General features: G+C 49.4%; 1 protein-coding gene across 13 annotated transcripts in view; it reads right to left on the bottom strand.

Annotated features, from left to right (window-relative positions):
- Positions 1-19,477, bottom strand: part of UXS1 (UDP-glucuronate decarboxylase 1) — a 111,133-nt gene extending 91,656 nt beyond the window's left edge. For 2 of the 13 annotated variants that reach the window (XM_036262633.1, XM_036262634.1), the window contains exon 1: positions 19,313-19,477. In XM_036262633.1, coding sequence (XP_036118526.1) covers positions 19,313-19,406 — 94 coding nt within the window. In that variant the 5' untranslated portion in view covers positions 19,407-19,477. Of the gene's footprint in view, positions 1-3,834; positions 3,893-9,457; positions 9,480-10,028; positions 10,216-19,308 lie in introns of those variants that run through there. The other 11 variants (XM_036262644.1, XM_036262641.1, XM_036262636.1 and 8 more) reach the window with 9 other exon arrangements.
- Between the last annotated feature and the right edge of the window lie 735 nt (positions 19,478-20,212).

Genomic DNA, 20,212 nt, shown 5'->3' with positions numbered 1-20,212 from the left:
TCTTGGAAGGAAGGGATGGGGCAAGGCCAGGCCAGCAGAGGGGCCCTGGGAAAAGGATGGAGGAGCTGGAGGGGACAGAGGGAGACGAGGAGCCTGCAGAGTCAAGTTGGGACAAGAAGCTTTTCCTAATAAGCTCCCGGAGGATTCTGTTAATGAATCAAATATGAGCACCATTGTTTTGCCTTTTGTAGCATCCCAAGACATCGCATTACTGGGCACTGGCAAGCATTCAGGTGTGATGACTGGCAGCCTGTTCGGCCTACAGAAAGGGGCAAGGCAGAGGCGGGCTGAGGAGAAGAATGCGGCGGACAGAGCTGGCTGGTCCTGGGATGGTGGTGTATCAGGTGAGGTGAGAGGTCCGGGCAGGGTGGTGATATGGATAATGTCAGGAGATCAGAACACCAGAGACAGCCCTGGCCAGGGCTCAGTTGGTTGGAGCGTTGTCCTGCACACTAAAGGTTGCGAGTTTGATTCCCGGTCAGGGCACATAACTAGGTTGTGGGTTTCATTCCCTGTTGGGGCACATACAGGAGGCAACGCATTGATGTTTCTCATATCCTTTCTCTCTCTCCCTCCTTTCCTTTCTCTCTAAAAATCAATAAAAGCATATCCTCGGGATATAAACATATAATCAAAGTGAGGATTATAAACATAAGAGTACCACCAGAGAGGAGGACGGCTGCAGGAGGAATAACGGGCTGGGCGGAGCACGTGCTGGGTTCAAGGCACCCTAGAGTGACGCAGGGAAAGATGTCTAACTGGCTACCACAAACAGGCCTGGGGAAACCAGCACCACCCAGAGGTGCAGGGGGGTCCCTGAGGCTGGCACAGCGAAGGCTCAGTAAGCCTGGCACTGACTGCTTCATCCAGCTGGGCAGAGCCCCGGGGATCTCATGACCAGGCCAAGGCATATGTCCAGGATGCCCGTCTCTCCACGTGGGCCACTCACCCTCACTGTTTCTAATCACAAGGTCATGTATTGCCTCCATCTCACAGCCAAAGCCCGTAGCCAAGAGGAACATCATGGGACTTGCTCAGGGTCACTCTAGTAGCCACCCACACCCACGCCAACACTTGCAAACGTGAGGCCTCACTCCAAGGGCTGTGTGACTTGTTCAGGGCTCCAAAGTCTTCCCCATCTCCTCCAAATGAAAAAGGCATCTCTGGCCAGCCAGTGTGGCTCACTGCTTGAGCACTAACCCACGCACCAAGAGGTCACCAGTTCAATTCCCAGTCAGGGCACATGCCCAGGTTGAGGGCCCAGTCCCCAGTGGGGGGCATGCAGGAGGCAGCCAATCAATGTTCTCTCTCATCAATGTGTCTATCTCTCTCTCTCTCTCTCTCCCTTCCTCTCTAAAAAATAAAGGCAAAAAATTTTTTTAAAAAGGCACTTTGGTGGTTTTATCTAACTTGTCCTCTAAATTAAGTCCCTCCCCTCAGACTCCCAGTGTGTGACATGTGCTCAGACTCAAACTGAGTAACATTACCCTCAAAAAATCCTTGGGGGCGAGGGCAAAGCCTACGTGAACGTTGAAGATGCACCCCATCTCAGGAAAGTGAATAGCAATCCCAACCTCCCACCCGCTCAAGCGAAGAACACTGCCCCCGGCAAAGCGCTCCAAACAGAAGCCGTGCACAAACACAGGCACCTTCCCAGCCCCAGCACAGCTCCAGCGTGACGCCGCTGCTCCCGCCCTGCTCTGGCTGTTTGCTGCCCCTTCCGTCGTTAAGTGAAACAGAACACCTCGTCCCCGCTGGGACTCGTTTGTCTGCCAAGTGCTCGCTGCAAACTGTACAGTGTCACCACGTTTTACACAAAGGCAGACCCTCCATGGTGGCACTTCTCAAACCTGTCCACACAGGGGCACATCTGCCTCAGTTGCTGGGACACTGGCTCTTGGAACCCTGAGCTGCTGTGGAAGTCTGACCACCGGCAGGCTGGACGGGTCACCTGCAGGCTCTCTGGTAGCAAGTCCTAGCCGAGCCCATCCTCAGGCGCCAGACTTGCCAGGAGGAAGCCACCAGAGTGGATCCTCCAGGCCCTCCCGTTTCCCAACTTCCCAACAGAAGTCCGCGACGACATGAACCAGAGTGCAGTCATCCCCACTGCAGATTCCTCACCCACAGACCCGTAAGCATTGTAAAATGCTTGCTGCTTTATACTACCAAGTTTTGAAGCAGTTGGTTTAAGCAGCAGGACTTAACCAAAACCAAAACCCTCACGTATGTCCTCACCTTTAATCTACTGATGTTCAATGTTCCCGTGGCAGCCCTCAAATCACCCCAGAATCCGGTAGAGCCCCCCCCCCACTGCCAAGTGTGAGTGCCCCCTCCTCTGGGCAAAGGCACAGCTGGGCACAGGCTTGCCGCCTGGGTAAAAGCCTGGGTCAAGGTCCTGGGGAAATCCTGCCCCCCAACCACCCAGGCTGCCTGCCTCCCCCTGAACAAGACAGGCAACGCCCCCAGGAGGATGCACCCTTGCTCACCCCCAACGAACGCCAACAGGTCTAGTGTTGAAACAGAGGAAAGAATTGACTCACCTGGATAAACTTTTTTAGGTAGCACAAGTGAAATGTTTTTCAAACCAGATAAGAATATGTAATATTCTTTTAATAAGAAAAGCACTGAGCTGTTCAAATGGATCAGAAAGGTCAAATCAGAAGATACTCTGTTTTTAATTCTTCAAATAAGAAAGGGAGAAAAGAGCAGAAGAAGGGACCTCCGTCTCCAGTGCCCATGACAAAAATGAGGTGCTAGAAGGGCGGGCAGCACGATCCAGCGAAGAGTACCTGTCCCTGAAGGGGTCCTTGCCCGCTTCCTCTGAGCCCAGCCCAGCCAGTCAGGCCTGTGTTTGTGTGAAGCAGTGAAACAGGATAAAAAGTGTCCCAGATAAAAAGGCAATTTGGGGTGCTCCAGCGGGTTCCAGTAACTAGGGTACCTGCTTGCCCTACCTCCCGGTGACACCAGCCCTGCTCCTGGCCCTCCCACAGCCAGACCCCAAAGAGCAGTCCTTCAACCCCCCGCCTGCGGTCCTCTGCTGTCCCGGCCGGCAGGTCTCGGACTGCAACTGGAAAACACTTTTCAGTGACTCATGCCGTCCCACAGCTTCACCTAATAAAATCACACCAACATTCCCACGGGAACAATTTCTGCCCCGAGATGTTCCTCATTTTACAAAGTGCTTAAAAATGCAAGGAACTGTGGAATTTGTAGGTGACATCTGGTCCTTTTTAAAAGTCTTTACACGTAAAAATGTCAACACTAAGTGAGCAAGGAAATGTAAAAGAACACACATAGTATAACCAGCTCTTTGCTTTTGAAACCATGTGCATGTTTGAACCACACGCATGTGGACTCATTCAGAGAACGTCCGGGAGACACGCAGTGTTGGCTTTCTATACTTCTGCACTACTTTCATGTCTACACGCACAGGAGAAAGTTTAAGTCCATCTTTGAGGTCTGTGAGGAGGCCGATTTGGCTCTGTCCAGCCAGGGAGGGCAGTACCATGGCTTGCCAAGTACACAGGACCGATTAAAATCCCCCAAACCAGGGAATTAGAAAAGCCCGGAGAAATCCTAAACTATTTACTCAACTACCATCTCAAGAAAATCCACTTCTGTGTTTTAAAAGCCTGACAGGAGAAACTCCCTTCCTCAGGGACCTTGTGGGTGGGAAGGACAGACAGATGGCTGTCCCCGAGCACGGTAGCAGTAGCCCCTGGGAACTTATAGAAAATACAGGTTCTCAGGTCCCACCAGGACTCCTGAATCAAACTCCAGGATGGGGCCCAGCCATCTGGGTGTCACCAAGTGCTCCAGGCGATGCAGACTCACCTACCACCTGAGATCCTCCGCACGCAGCCCAGCTCTGTTCTTCTCCCATGCTTCAATCCTCCTAAGACACGCCATGTTTTGTTAAGACAACCACAGAGTCAAAACAATGTCAAAATATGCCCACTCCACACTGGCCAGTATGGGTAAATGGTTAAAGTGTCAGCCTGCAGACCGAAGGTTCATGGGTTCAATACCCAGTTAAAGGCACGTACCTAGGTTGCAGGTTTGACCCCTAGTCGCAGTTGAGGTTATACAAGAGGCAGAAAATCCATGTGTCTCTCTCACATCGATGTTCGTCCCTCCCCCACTCCCTCCACTCTCTCTAAAAATCAATGGAAAAATATCCTCGGGTAAGGATTAACAACAACAACAAAAAACAAGATGAGAAAAAATGTGTACATATAAAAATTCGTGCAAAAGGCAAAGGAAAAATTGTTTTGAAACAATGCAACTTTGAGGTTAATTTAGCATCTTGCGTTGAAAAGTTGTTTTGTTCATGATATATTTGCTATTGGATCCTTATTTAGAATGCTAAAAAGAAACTTGATAGAAATGAACTTCACAAAAAGATGTACAAACCCTATGCGAAAAAAATGATAAAAACATGACTGAGAGCCAAAAGAAAGCTCACTGAATGAACAGATGTCACTACTTCTGAGGGGAACACATTTTAGGGTGCTAAAATTGTGGGGATTGTGATTTTTATCTTCTTTGCACTTCAATACCTAGTTTCTTTCATACTGAGCACATTATTTTCCTATTTCCAATTATTTCATAATTCTTTTAAAAATTATTTTCTTTTATCTTTACCTGAGGACATTTTTCCATTTTTTGTTCAGATAGAGTGGGAGGGGGAGAGAAAGAGAGAAACATCGACGTGAAAGGGACACATGGAGTGGTTGCCACCAGCACAACCCAACCAGTGCCGGGGACAAACTGCGACCAAGGCACATGCCCTTAGCGGGAACCGAACCCGGGTCTCTCTGGACCGCAGGCCGACGCTCGAACCGCTGAGCAAAACCGGCCAGGGCTATTTCATAATTTTTAAATGAGAACTTTAAAAATCTTGATGTTTTAACTCTGCCTTTTCATTTTGTGTTTAACAGGGTGGGGAGGGAAAGGCACCAGGGGAGGGATCTAGGAAGGCCATGTCCAAACCACAGTGCCACTGGCGTGGAAGGTGCTCACCTAGACCGAGGGACCCATCCACGGTGTGCCACACAAATAACCAGGGCACTGCGCACTCCGGGCTGGTTCCCCAGCGGTGGCAGAGCCATCCACAGAGACAGAACCGTGCGCAGTGGCTTGACTGTAAGTCAGGCCTGGAAAAGGCCAGCCTTCTGCCCACAGCTTTTATCAGAAATGGCAGAGTCCAGGACAGTGCAAGGACAGGGGGCATATGGAGGGGTGAGGGTAAGTGCAGAGGGGGTGTATGTGAGAGGAGAGAGCAGGTGAGGGGGAGGGTAGAGAGTGGGTATGTGTGCCTGAGGAGGGGTGAGAGGGAAGGTGGAAATAGGGAGGAGATGGGAGTAGGCGGTGTAAGAGCAGGTGGGGAGCAGGGGTGAGGGGGTGGGTAGAGAGTGGGTATGTGTGCATGAGGGGTGGGAGGAAGGCAGGGGAGAGGGGAGGAGATGGGAGTAGGCGGTGTAAGAGCAGGTGGGGAGCAGGGGTGAGGGGGTGGGTAGAGGGTGGGTATGTGTGCCTGAGGGGTGGGAGGGAAGGCAGGGGAGAGGGGAGCAGATGGGAGCAGGCGGTGTAAGAGCAGGTGGGGAGCAGGGGTGAGGGGGTGGGTAGAGAGTGGGTATGTGTGCATGAGGGGTGGGAGGAAGGCAGGGGAGAGGGGAGGAGATGGGAGTAGGCGGTGTAAGAGCAGGTGGGGAGCAGGGGTGAGGGGGTGGGTAGAGAGTGGGTATGTGTGCCTGAGGGGTGGGAGGGAAGGCAGGGGAGAGGGGAGCAGATGGGAGCAGGCGGTGTAAGAGCAGGTGGGGAGCAGGGGTGAGGGAGTGGGTAGAGAGTGGGTATGTGTGCATGAGGGGTGGGAGGGAAGGCAGGGGAGAGGGGAGCAGATGGGAGCAGGCGGTGTAAGAGCAGGTGGGGAGCAGGGGTGAGGGAGTGGGTAGAGAGTGGGTATGTGTGCATGAGGGGTGGGAGGAAGGCAGGGGAGAGGGGAGGAGATGGGAGCAGGCGGTGTAAGAGCAGGTGGGGAGCAGGGGAGGGAGCGGGTGGAGGGTGGGTTGCTCCTGCAAGGAGGGCGGAAGCAGAGGAGAAGGTGGGGGAGAGGAAATGAGTGGGAAGTGAGGGCAGCGGGAGCACAGGTTACAGTGAGCCGGGGTGTGAGAAGGAGCAGGTGGGAGCGTGAGAACAGGAAAGGTGAGTGAAGTGGGCAGATGCAAGGGGGTTGGGAATGAGGGAGACAGGTCAGCTGGGGACGGGGCAGCAAGGTGGGAGGACAGGCCTGTGAGCCAGGCAGGTAAGCAGGTGTCTGTGACAGGTGCAGGTACAAACTCTCCCACCTGGAAGACAGGGCCCTGCAGACTCAGCACCTGGACTAGACAGGATGCTACTGCTGAGCCCGAGGCACGAGCCTGCCAACCACCCAAGCTGGGGTACTGGGTTGTGGGGTCTTCAAGACAGACGAGCAGACCTGGGCCTACGACCGTCTCCCATTAGTCTCATCACTCGTCCAACATTCTGTCCATTGAATGCCGACTCAGAACCAGCATGTTGTCTTCAGTTTCTGAAAATACTATAAAAAGGTTCAAAGATACTGAGAAAAAAAATTCCCAAATCTCACCACACACACAGAAATGGTTTTCAGCCCTGGCCGGTTTGGCTCGGCAGTAGAGCGTTGGCCCGCAGACCAAAATGTCTCGGGTCCGATTCCAGTCAAGGGCATGTACCTCCGTGTCGGGTCGTGCAGGAGGCAGCCAGTCGATGTGCCTCTCTCACATCGATGTTTCTCCCCTCCTCCCCGTCACACTCTATCTGATGATAAATGGAAAAATATCCTCGAGTGAGGATTAAAAATTTTTTTAAAAATTAAGAAAAATGGTTTTCACTTTCTAGGAAATGCACTCATTCTGAAAAAGACTACTGTGAAGGGGCTCGAGTGTTCTCTGTTGTTGCTCTACTTCACTTACTTACTTTGGTTAAAGCAAGAAGAAAGCTGAACCAGGAAGTCACAGTCACTGAACGACTAACTTGAATTGCAGGGCTTGCCCTTCCAGGTGCAGGGGAGGGGAGGAACCTCAGCCCACCCTCCGAGAACAGGCCCGCTGGCACCCACACCTGGAAACACCTTTCTTCCCAGGTGGCTCATCAACTGAAGCTATCACCTAGTTAAAGAAATCTGTTTAATTCCTCACAGTATTTTTAAAAAAGTATTACTACCTACAAGATATGAGAGCATAGTATTTTCATTTAATTTTTTTCTTTATTGATTTTTAGAGAGAGAGGAAGGGAGAGGGAGAGAGAGAGAAACAGCGATAAGAGAGAACACTGATTGGCCACCTCCTGCACGCCCCACACTGGGATCGGGCCCACAACCTGGGCAAGTGCCCTGACCAGGAATCGAACTGGTGACCTCTTGGTGCATGGGTCAACACGCAACCACTGAGCCACACCATCCGGGCAGTATTTTCATTTTATAAGCGAAAACATGAAAAAGCAAAGTTAGATGACTAATCCAAAGTTATTCTCATCCAACATTTCCTCCCCTCTCCGAATAAAGTTTATGTCAGGTCAGTGTTCAAGTTCTGCCTTTAAGGACCCAAAGGATCCTGCTCCTTGTGCCCTGTCACCTCCACGCCTGTGGTCATGCTGGCACCCTTGCCTTCACCCCGCTGCCCAAATCCTATCCAACTCCCAGGCCAGGGGGCTCCCACTCCTTCACAGTCCCTGGTCTCATTCCTCTCATTGAACACCTTGACCGGTTTCTTAAAATCTACATGGGGAAATAGGAAAGCTATTGAAGATAAAAATTCCCAGACTCCAAAATCTGTTTCTGTTCTCAGAACACTCCTGATAGCAAGTGTGTGGGCTTTTCCACACCAACAACCAATCTCTCCAACTCTCCAGACACCAACTGGGTGTCCGCCAATTCAATCCAGTTCTGACAGTGACCCTGGTTGGCATCAGACGGCACAGGTTAAGGGCTCAGTCCCACGAGACTGCCCCCACTTCAGACTCCAATCCCACGTCCAGGGGCTGCTTATTCTTCTGACAGCTCAGCTGTGCATCAGGGGTTTCCAGACGCCCTCCTTGGGGTTGATAACTTGCCAGAACAGCTCACGTAACTCAGAAAACCAGTTTCATTAAAACACTGGTTCACTGTAAAGAATACAGCTCGGGAACAGACAAAAGGAAGAGACACCCTGGGCAACGTGTGGGGAAGGGCCTGGGGCTTCCGTGCCCTAGAGACAGCACAGGAACTTGGGTCCGGATATGGAAAACACCAGGTGGCCAGGAAGCCAAGTTCAGACCAGGTGGTCAGAAGGAACTTGGGATAAGCTGACAGCAAAAATGTCACCACCCTGCTCCACTCCCTACTCAGAATCACAGAGGCAGCTGATTTTATCCCCTTCCAACCGCCTGCTTGAACGGCTGACCGTGCGCAGCTGACCAGGTCTGACTGCTGCTGCACCTTCCTAGGGTGGAGGTAATGAGCAGTGGGTCACCTGCCCCACAGAGCAGGTGTGAAGGTAGTGACCGGGCAGCTGGGAAAGGGAGTCGCCAAGCCCGAGGGGGAAGATTCCAGGAGCCTGCTTTTCCTCACAGAGCTCGTCTTTTTACACAGCCCACTTTGTCGCCAGCCTAGAAAAGCAGCAGAGGAGTCAAGCAGAAGCTTAATAAAATCTGTCGGGAACTTTCTCTGGGGTTTCCTCTCAATTGCTATCTCGGGGAACCCGAGAACCCCAACACCAGGAACACGATTCCAGGCACGCTGCCCTCACAGCCCCTCTCCATGTTCACCGACTGAGAAGCTCAACGGGTCTCACTGTTCCTGAGCGCCGAGGTGCTCCGCTGCACTCCAGCCGGGCTCCAGGAGCTCCCGGTGGGGCTGAAAGTGCCCACCCTCCAGCACGCGGCTGGCCTTTCTGGGGACCAGCCCCGCCCTGAGGCTATCCAGGGGCCCCATCCTAAGTCACTTCATTGGCATAAACCTGGATATGACCAAAAGGGGGTTCCTATGAATAACAAAGCTACTCCTATCACTCAGGAAACCCCAAGGTTTAAAAACTGTGCTGGCAACAGGAGACAAAGACCAAGCAGTTTTCCTGTAACCACACCAGGCATGAGCAAGAGTTGTGAATCACTTCACAAAGGGCAGTTAACATCCTCTATATACAAAGCACTCTTAAAAATAAGGGGAAGGGAAGATGAAAAACTCAATTACAAAAGTAGGCAAAAACACGAACAGTTCTCAGAAAAAGACAAACATCTGGAAAGAAAGGTTAAGGACAGTAAGAGAAACGCATGTTAAATCAAGGAAGAGCACTTTTTCAGACTGGTGAGACCCCTAACGTGTCAGCGCAGGCTGCTGGGTGGCTGCCGGGGCAGTGGATCTGACTGCAGCTCTGCACTGCCTAAGTGTACCCTCTGCAGCACTGGCAGCAGCAAATACCTCCGAGAGCTTGACGCCTCCCCCAGGCGGCCGTCAGACGCACTGCAGCGCAATGCGCACAGGAGTACTACGCAGACGGAGAACAGTGATCCAAAGCTACACGCTGATGTGGGGTGCTTTCCAGGAAAGAGCCTCGGGAAAGAAAAAGGCAAAACAGTCTAGATATCGTGATACCTTTGGGTAAAAACAAACAGTATGTGCATGATACACATAGACGAATGCCTGTATTTGCAAAAACGAACCTAGGATGGATAAAAACAGACCAAAAAAAATGGGAACAGAGTGGAGAAGCTAGAGAAGTCGGACTATAACTTTATTATTTAAATACTGCAGATTTGGTTCCACCACCACAGTAAAGCGGGTATCACAGTGAGTCATAATCTGTCTCCTGGAGGCAGGTCTTGCCTTCAATTTGTAAAAAAAAAAAAAAAAAAAAAAAAAAAAGGCAACATCTATAAAGCACAATAAAGCAAAAAATGAGGAATGCCTATTAAAGGTTGACACACTGTAACATTCAGAAGGAAAAAAGCAAGCCCTGAAATTGAACACAAATAAAAAAAAAGAACCTTACTTGTATAAGGCATAGAAAAAAACATTCCAAGTAGCTTTTGAACACAATGCTTTAAACTGCACATCAGGACAAAAAGAACTACGAAGAAATCCTGAATCTTCTTCAGCTTGTTGGTAGTGGTGTTGACGTAGTCACTCTGCACCGGTTTTGTTGTACAGCAGTAGGGAGCAAGTGAGGAGGAGTCTGCACTGCTGTTTCATTGTGGGGGAAAGAAAACAGCAATACAGAATGAGGGAAGGCGAGGAAGACACCTGTTGTGTGAAGACTGAAATTGGGAGTATCAGCATAAACTCATGACTGGAAAAAAATATTTTCATTTCCTGGCTCTGTCCACTGAGAGAGCTGGAGGCCACGGCCCTCAGCAGCGAAGGGCACAGCAGGCTCAGGCCCTGATTTGTAAAAGATCTTCAGCACTGAAAGGCATACACAGAGGGTCCCAGGTGTGGGCACAGAAAGAACAAGATGAGCCTGAAGATCGGAGACCAAGGAAGTGCTCAATGACTTTCAGACTAGTGAGACCCCTAACTGGCACACACAGAAGTCCCAGTGACTTTAAAAAGGGGGGTGCAAATTGACTGGTAGCCCCCCAATTCTGATTCCTAGACCTTACTTGGAAAAAGGGTCTCTGCAGATGTAATTAAGGATATTGAGACCAAAAGATCATCCTCGATCAGTGATTTCAACCTTTTTCACCTTATGGCACACACTAATTACTAAAATTCTGTAGCACACCAAAAAAATTTTGCTGATCTGGCAAAAAAATAGGTATAATTTTGATCCATTCTCACTGGACGACTACTATTGTGTTGGCTATTGTCATTTTTTTATTTGACAGTGTTAGGGAAAAGAGATCAGTGCCCATGACTGAATGGTATTATATGTTCTATAACTTTCGGCTCACCAGTTGAAAAATCAATCTTAGATTATCCACTTGGGCCCTAACCCCAGTGACAAGTGTCCTTATAAGGGGTGACGGGAACGGTGGCCGTTGGAGGAACAGGAGGCAATGTACCCAGAGGCAGAGACGGAAAGGATGTACCACAGCCAAGACACTGGGAGCCTTGAAGGGGCACGAGGAGGAGAACAGCCCTGTGGACACCTTGGTGTCAGACTTCTGACCTCCAGCACTGACAGGGTGAATCTCTCATTTCAATGCCACCTCGTCTGTGGCAATTTGTTACAACAGCCAAAGGAACTGAGAAAATGAGAAAAGAGGAGGTCACGTCATTCTTTCTTTTCAGAGGAACACCAATCAACAAACACATAGGACTCAGAGAACTAGAAAATCACCATTTTGTCATTTCTGGTGTAAAAACTGAACCAGGCCAGAGCTGACAATGGATGCTGAACGCACTGGCTGGAGAACCAGAGAATCCGAAGGTCTCCGACAATCACCCCAAACTGTGCACTGGGAAATATGACTTTAAAACAAAGTGACGTGGTGGCCCTTCCGGGCACCAAACATCAACAGATGGACAAGTCTGACGTAATGCAAATCAATAAGCATTATTATAAAGATGTTTTACTGAAACCCTGTCCTGTGTAGCTCAGTTGGTTGGAACATCACCTTATACACCAAAAGGTCATGGGGTCAATTCCCAGTCACCGTGCGTGTGGGAAGCAACTGATCAATGTTTCTCTCTCACATCCATGTTTCTCTTTCTCTCTCCCCCTCTCCCTTCCTCTCTCTCTAAAATAGATTTTTTAAAAGTTTAACTAAATTTAATCATAAGGATATAAATAAATCTGGAAATGTGGGACAGTTTACAGGACAACTGGCCTGGGCTTTTGCAAAAGGTAAACGTCATGAGAAACAGCCAAATGCAATATACAAACCTTGATTGAATCCCAGATTTAGAAACAAACAAACAAACAAACAAAAAAAAAACAGAAGAGGCTATAAAACACATTTTTGATACAATTGGGGAAAATTCAAATATAGACTATATATTAGGTATTTGTGTTCATTTTTAAGGAATGGTAAAAGTGATGAGATTACATAGAAGAATGTTTTTAGTCTTCGTGGTATCAGAGAATTACATGAACTGCCCTTCTCCATTGCTAGTGAGACTGGGGCTCTTGGGGTGCTGCTGGAATAAGCATTTCCAGAGGCCCCCCATGGGAGGATGAGATGTGGTAGAAAGCTTTATTTGTATGGAGTTACATCCCTCGGTTAAAGGAAATTAAAGTCTTATTCCCTTTAATTCAGTCCTGGAAGAGTGGCAGCTAAGGATTCAGTTGACCTAGAAGCAAAGCCAGCATCCAAAGTTCCCTTCCATGGTAGAGCAGGGTCTGGCACAGCACCAGGCTAGTCCACCAGTCCATTGTGTGGGCCATGTGGGCAAGTGCAGAGTGAGAGCCCCACAAGCCAGGAGCAGGCATGAGCAGCGAGAGAGCGAGCCAAGAGCAGAAACCCCGTTGTTCAGGAGTTTAAATATTAAATCTTCCCATGCTTACAGTGGCCATGGCCATTCTGGCCACTGACCCGTTTCCAGGTGTGACTGACAGGCAAGCACCTTCCCACGTCACCCAGACCTTACTGGGCCTGTGTCTAAACTGCCTCTGTCCAGCCCCTTCACCATCGATCCGCGGGGAACAGACCTGGAGAGTGTTAAACTGCAGCTTCCCGGCAAAGCTGTATCAACGGCATGCCTATGTTATTTGGCCTTTCCTTTGCTCCTTTCCAGTTATTAATTAATAACTGGGTTCATTACAACAGTATCATTAGGAGATTAAAGTATTTTTTAAATATGTTTTTATTGATTTTTGAGAGAGAGAGAGAGAGAGAGAAACATGAAGTGAGAGAGAAAAATCGATCAGCTGCCTCTGCCCGCCCCCTACTGGGGATCAAGCCCACAACCTGGGTGTGTGCCCTGACCCAGAATAGAACTGGGACCTCTCAGTCCTTGGGACGAAACTCAATCCACTGAGCCACACCAGCCGGGCTACATTAAGTATTTAAAGATAAAATATTTGTACGCCTTTTTATAACTTTAGAAGACTGAAAACAGATTACATAGTGGTAGAAAAAATGGATCACTGAAGCTAGCCATCTAATACTCAAATTATTGAAAGGTTCCATTTCTATACTATATATTGACAACGCATTTCATTAATATGACAATATAAAAAGTAATAGGATGTGTGTGTGTGGTCTAGGTCAAATATCCATGATTCTTTTATCCATTGTAATTTGCAATTTAATTAATAAATGACTTGCTTTTTAAAAAATAAATAAAGATAAAGTATTATCATGCTTGTAAACATTTCAACAAAACAAGTATAAAAACAGAGAGAACAAATGTGGAAAAAAGACAGAACTGGAAAATCTGGGCAGAGGACTCCTTGGGTGTTTGCTGAATTACTCTTTCAATGTAGAGAGTAGAAAACAGGTATGGAAATTCTTAAAATAAACTACTGAGGGTTCAAAACAATCCCCAGGTTGCCCCTCCCAGCCCCAAGGAGGGCTGGGAGGCAGACCCAGCTCTGACCGCAGGCGGAGAAGCCACCTTCCTCAGGCCGGCTGAATCGACACCAGGCCGATCTGCAAACACCAGCCAGACCACAGTTCGCTTGTCCTTCCCTAGCTTTTCTCCCTGGAGCCTGCTGGCATCAAGATGGTGTCTAACTCGCTGTCTCCTCCCTGGCAGCAGGCCAGTAAATGTGTACTGAGCGACTTTGGGAGGAACTGATTAGACTGCAAAAGTACTCCAATAAAAGTCCTAACTCAGAAGTTTGCAGTCTGTGATCATACATGTAAAACTAACAAAACATGCTTTTATATGGTTTTCAGGGTTTACTTCCGTGTCTTTTCTGAAATTTTCAGTGGAATAACAGCGACACATGTAGGATAATAGAAAGGTGTTACAAATACAATGTCATTACAACCTAATCCATGACACACTAAAAATCAAGTGAATGTTATGAGATGTCACAACTCTAGTTTTCGAGATGTAAAGATGAGAAGATAATGACTCCTAAACACCACTAAAGTGTCAGAACATAAACTCCGCTTCTATTGTTGCTGTTTAAGGGGTAAACCTGTGTGGAAGGAAAAAGGGGAACAAAATGGGTTGGGAGCTGGAAGAGGATCGGTGAAGGCAGAGGAGTTCGGAGCAAGAGGCCGGGTGGGAAAGGCCGTGTTCCTTAGGATCGCGATGCTAACTGGTGTGCCACAGACTGCTTGCCTGACTACTTAGCCGGGGCACTGACCTCTTTTCCCTTAGGCTGTCAAACAAAATATGGCAACAGCCTACACAATAACAGCCATCCAGTGTGAATGAATCAAAATTATACCTATTTGTTTTTTTGTCAGATAGCAAAAAATATTTTTTTTGGTGTGCCACAGAATCTTAGTAATTAGTTTATGTGCCATGAGATGAAAAAGGCTAACTCGCTGCCTCAGAAGGGTCGAGAGTGATCATGCCTGGAGCACTTGGACATGGGGTGACAATGCAGCTAGGACAGAAACTGTGACTTTCAAATCTGTCTAAACAGCAATATGACTGCCAGCTCCACTCCCTGCAGAAGAAGGGCAGTTCCACCTCAGAAAAAGGTACAATGAGGGTCTCAGACTGGGGAGCCTCAAGTCCAACTGGGATGATGATCGAGGTACTTCAACCCCTCCTGGGCTCCCACACCGCAGGCCGCCAGGCCTCCCTGGCCTGCAGGGCACGGGACAGCCTTGTCGCCACAGCTCGGGGCAGTTGCATGGTGCTCAGTTTGTGAGGCTCCACCAATACCAGTGACATAGCTTCCGATCAGGGGCAGCTCAGGGCTCCCCACCGCCCAGTTCTCGGCTCGAACACCAGCGGATGAGGGAAGCCCGCACCAGGAAAAGGAGAAGTGACCTGCGGGAAAGAAACTCTTCCTTGAGAAGAAAACTGAACAAATAAAACTGTCGTGAAGAGAATACAACCATGAAACAAAGATCACACTTTTTTAGCTTTTTAAAAAGTCAGAAAACATAAAAGAATTCTTATAAGTGAAAAGTAACAGCAAAAATAAAAAACTTTTAAATCTCTAGAAGAGTTAGAATACAAAGATTAGGAAGTTTCCTAAAAGCAAAGCAAAACTTTAAGGAGAAAATTGGAAATTAGAGGACTAGACCAGGCAATTCTACATCAGCACAAAATATCCCAGAAAGTTAAATAGGGGGAAGGAAATAACCAGAGTAATCCAAGAAAACGTCCAGAATTCAAGTTTCTAGAAGGCGAGGGCGCAGAGGCACCCAGCACCCCGTGTGCAAGGCACCCCGGGCAGGGCACAGGGCCCGTCATCCAGGCAGGCTTTGCCTAGCTCGGCAACAACAGCCACCCAGGCCCCTCAGAGGCTCAGAACATCGAAGAATTAATCCTTCAGGGTGATTCCACTCTAAAGGAGGGGGGCGAGGGTGGCACACTGAGCACCGGCATCTGGAATGCTGGAGAAACCTGTCTTCACAACTAACCACAGGGCCCAGAAGTGAAACGGGCACCCCCTCAGCCCCTGGGCATGGTGATTTCATGAGGCCACAAACTCCAGGAGTGAGGAAAGGCCAGGGGGCAGAGAGCTGGAAATGTGTGGTGATGGGCACAAAGATCCTGCCATCCTCTAGAAAAAAATTCAAATCACACAGAAAGGGACTGGCCTGAAACTCCTCATAAACACTAGAAGCCAGAAAGGAATGGAACAATGCCTGAACCCTTTTCTAGAATTCTACACTATTGTTCTGTCAATTAAATGTGAAGACAGAAAAGGTACTTAGGGACCAAGTCTCCAAAAGCCCCTCCTGGGCACATCTGTGTGAAAAAGTGTGACATAAGGCAGAGGAAGCTAGGAGACAGAAAATGTGCACTGGGCAGAGCAGGTCTGAAGGCTGAGACCCTTCTTTGGGAAGAGGCCCGGCTGTTTCTGAGCGTCTTGCAGGAAGACACAAGCAACCAACAAAGTGTTTGGAGTTGAAGCAGTAATAGTACCTCAAAAGCAAAGTATATATAAATATATATATTTTTCTTTAAAGCCAATTAGCTCCAAGGGAAGCCATGAATGGCATTTAGTAATACACATGAATACTAAATGTCAATCTCCCCAAAATTCCACCATATCTACAAGGCGGGGGGGGGGGGCACAGAGGGCTGTTGGTGAGCATGGGAGCAGAGGAAAAGAGAATAAACAGACACCTCCTAAACAATAAAGTCACCAGGTAACAAATACCTACAAATATCAAGAGGCAGCTCTTTCTATGGCACAAAGATAAATACCAAAACAATCAGCTGAGAAGTCAAGTGCTTGCCTGTGGGAGGAGAAAGTAGTGGCCAGGGACACTGTTTTGCCTAACAACTCCTGCAGAGGCTACTTGACTTTTTAAACTATAACTATGTGCATGTTAAATAACACTACGGGTAACTGGAGCTGAGTCTCTGCCAAGTGAGCCATCTCGAAGGTGGGCCAGATTTTCACACAATCAGGCCTCAGAGCTCTTCCAATGACCCAAAAGCACTGATCTAAATGCCATAAGGGCTAAACATGTAAGATACAATCCCTGTCCTCAAGGATTGATCATTTTATTGAGAAGAAAACACATGCATGGAAAAGAACTTGGTGCAATGCAAGTGGGCATATGCTCACCGCCCTAAGCATGGCACAGAACTATGTGGTAGCAAGAAGGGAGCCTGGGCCCCAGAAGGCAAAAGAGACTGAGGAAGAGGAGGCAAAAGACAAAACAGGTGGAGTGAGAAAGACTAGTAGAACCTGAGAGAGGTACAGAGAGAGTATTTCTGGAAGGGGAACTGGCTAACAGTGACAATGTGTGTAATTTGGGAGTATGGACAGTTTTGTCAACACAGGTGAGATTTTACTCATACTGAGGGGGAGAGATTATTAATAAAAAGAAACAGACACTAAAAATCATAGAAGTCACTGTTAACTTACAACATTTTCAGTGTCCTCAGACACTATCAGGAGTCCTGTAACATTTTTCCTGCAAAGTGTCTCAGATTTACCATCCCTGCTCATTAGTAACACTGCCTCTGCCGTCATCTTAAACCCCTCACAGCTAAAATCACCCACTTCACAAGCTGGCACAGACCTCTCCCAGGCCTGCCTGCTCCGGCCCCTGTCTGGTGGGGCAGACTTATCGCTATACTTCATTTTCACACTCCAAAGACACTACTCTTCTTTGCATTCCCAGAACACTCCCTGCTCTTGGCTGCCACAGGACCCCTGCACATGCTGTTCCTTCTGTAGTACATTCCCTTCTCCACCTCCCTATTAATTCCTACATAGCCTTCAATTCTCAGCTCAAGCCTCAATTCCTCCTGAAAACAAATGTCCCTGGTTGCTCTAACTCAAGAGTTTCTGTCATAAACTCTTATATATTCCTTTCTTTCTACCAGTTTATAATTTAACCCTCATTTGGGTGATATCTAATTATGGCCATCTCACCTTCTAGGCCAGTCATTCGCAGTGGGGTCCTCACACCACAGCAATAGCTTTCCGGGGGAAGCTATTAGAAATACAAATCGTCAGGCCAACCCCAGACCAACTGAATCAGGAACTTGGGGAAGAAGGCAGCAACTTGCGTTTTGCAAACCCTCTGGATGCTTCAGATGCACACTCAAGTTTGAGACCCAGTGCCCTAGACTCCATGCCTGCAAAGCCTAAGTGTTTTGCCCTCTTTGGTGTCCCCTGACGCCAAGCACAGCATTAAGGAGTTGGTAGGATTTCCTGATTGAATGAATGGTGAATACCTTTCCATGTCTTATGAATTCTAAACCCTCAGTCTAACTGTAGAAACCCCCATAATCAACAGGAACCTGCTGCAGACTTAGGCTCTAGGCCCCAGTTCCTGGGCCTTTCTAGGTTGAAAATTTGGTTCTCCATAGCTTATCGTCTGTGTGATCATCCACTAATTTTCCTAATTTCTCTTGGCCTTAATTTCCTCACTTCTAAAACAGGAATAATTACAGTACCTACTGTTTAGTACTGTTGAGAAAATTAAATGAGACAATGAAAGAGACTCATGCCTGCACATATACGGTAAGCACTAAGCAAATTTTGGTGTTATTATTATTGTCATAATAATTATGCAGCTTTATGGGATCTTTCCCCTTGGGTCTCGGCTTTCTTAAAATTGACCACAACTTCCTCCCTGGCAAACTACCCACATCTAACACCCACCCCAGCCTGAAACCTTGCTGAGCAACCAGAAGCCCTGCTGGCTTCCTCAGCTCCACCTCGGAACAGCTGGGCTCCACTAGACAGGCTGCCTTAAACACACACGTCTTCCTTGTGCTCAACCTAAGTCACTTTCCGGAGTCCCCTCTCACCTGGGGAATCAGCTTGGTAACTCGACCGGCTATCAGGTGGTTTCATTTCAGTGTGTCTGGTGGCCAGGATTCAAACGGAGCTCACACTGGGAGCTATTTTTGGTCCAATTTGGGTACTTGGTAAAGTATTAATAGAAACAAAGTATACTCCAATCTAATAGACCTTTAAAGTATACTCCCATCGAATAGATCTTATTTTATTTTTTAAAGGCTTCTGCCTGTAAGACACAGGGGCCAACACCTGCCCTGTCTCAGCTGCGACTGTGAGGGAGAACAGTGAGGAGAACCGCTCACTCGGAAGCGCTGCCAGCCACCAGGGCGGGCCCGGAGCGCCGACGCCGCGCCGGGAACCCGCGCCCGCACACCTGGGCGCTGCCGCGGCCGGCGGCCGGCAACACTTGGCTCCCCAACAGTTAAATGCTGAGTAATTTTCCTGCGGAGCAAACAGTTCTACCGGGGTGTGTGCCAACAGCAACAATATTTTTATCCTACTTAACCAACAAGGCAGGCGGCGCAAGTCCCCAGGGTGTCCCCACGCCGCACGCTCTGGTATCGCCGGCCGGCTCCCGGGCGACATGGACAGTCCCACACGTCGGGGGAGTCTTTGGGGCAGTGGGCTGGGGCCGCGGTGCATGGGGTTGGCCAAGGACGGCAGCGCCTCTGCCTCGCGGGACCCCGCGGTCACTACGCTCCGGGGCAAGGGCCGCTCCGCCGGGACGCCCGGTCTCCGCACCGGGCCTAACCGGTCGAGGGTCTTCACCCAAGTTGGCCGGCGGCTTTGCCGCAAAAGTGGAAAGGGAGAGAGTCCGAAACCCCCGGGAAAAGGGTGGGAGCAGGAAGCGCAGGTCCCGGCGGGGAGGGAGACCCGGCTGCAGGGCCACCCCGGGGGCGCACACAGCCCGCCGACCCCCGCCCCGCCGCGGCGGCGCCCAGGAATGAATGAGGCTCCCCCGCCCGCCGCGGGTGCTTACTCACAGGCGACGTAGGCAAGCAGCGCGATGCCCAGCAGCAGCTTCATCCTCCTGCGGTTGACGGCAGACACGAGGCGCAGCAGCGCCTTGCTCACCATCCCAGGAGCCCGTCTGTCCCGGGCCCTGACGCGCAGGGGCCGCCTGCTGCACAATGAGCGACGGCGGCGGCGGCGGCCGCCCGGGAGAGCCCCGCCCCCGGCCGCCCGCGAGGCCCCGCCTTCGCGCGCCGGCCGGACCACTGCGCACGCGCGACTCCGCCCCCGCCCCGCCTCCTCCCTCGCCCTCCCAGCATCCCGCCTCTCAGCCTCCTCTCCCTGCCGGCGTAACTGCAGCGGCTCGCACCCGGGTTTCGAAGAATGTAGCTGGGAGGGTGGCGCGGCGGCAGCGCATGCGCGCACCGGCGTGTTTGCCCCGGAGTTGCGGCTGGCGCGGGGTACGGAGAAGTGCTTCTCCAGGCGTACCGTGGCCGCCAGGTTTCCGAACCAGCCCAACTGGTGGCACGCGGGGGGCAGGCAAATGTTGCCATGAAAAGAAATATTTGTGCTAAATTTGTCCAGGTCTTTGAAGTTCTTTGAGGGCCTCCCCTCAGAAAGTTGACTAGTTCTCTGGGCTGTTTTGTTGGCTTCTTTAGCTACTGTAGCAGCAGAGAGAAAATCACTAATCCCCAAAACACTGCTAAAGTCGAAATCACATTTTTCTGTGCTACGATCAACTGAGGTGTCTTTTAAAAATGAAGGGATTATTATTTTATTAAAAGGTAATGTTAGTGGTATAATTAGGACAAACCAGGAAAAGGAAAGGATGAAATAGCAGTCTCTGCCTAAAGAAAAACAGTGAACACATCATGTGTGTTTCATGCCAGTTTGTTGAATGTATGTATTTTAACATAGTTATGGGGGTGAAT

Source organism: Molossus molossus, unplaced genomic scaffold (genome assembly GCF_014108415.1).
Source record: "Molossus molossus isolate mMolMol1 unplaced genomic scaffold, mMolMol1.p scaffold_m16_p_15, whole genome shotgun sequence".
In the NCBI taxonomy this organism is placed as follows: Eukaryota; Metazoa; Chordata; class Mammalia; order Chiroptera; family Molossidae; genus Molossus; species Molossus molossus.
This window is presented reverse-complemented; position numbering and strand designations above follow the sequence as displayed.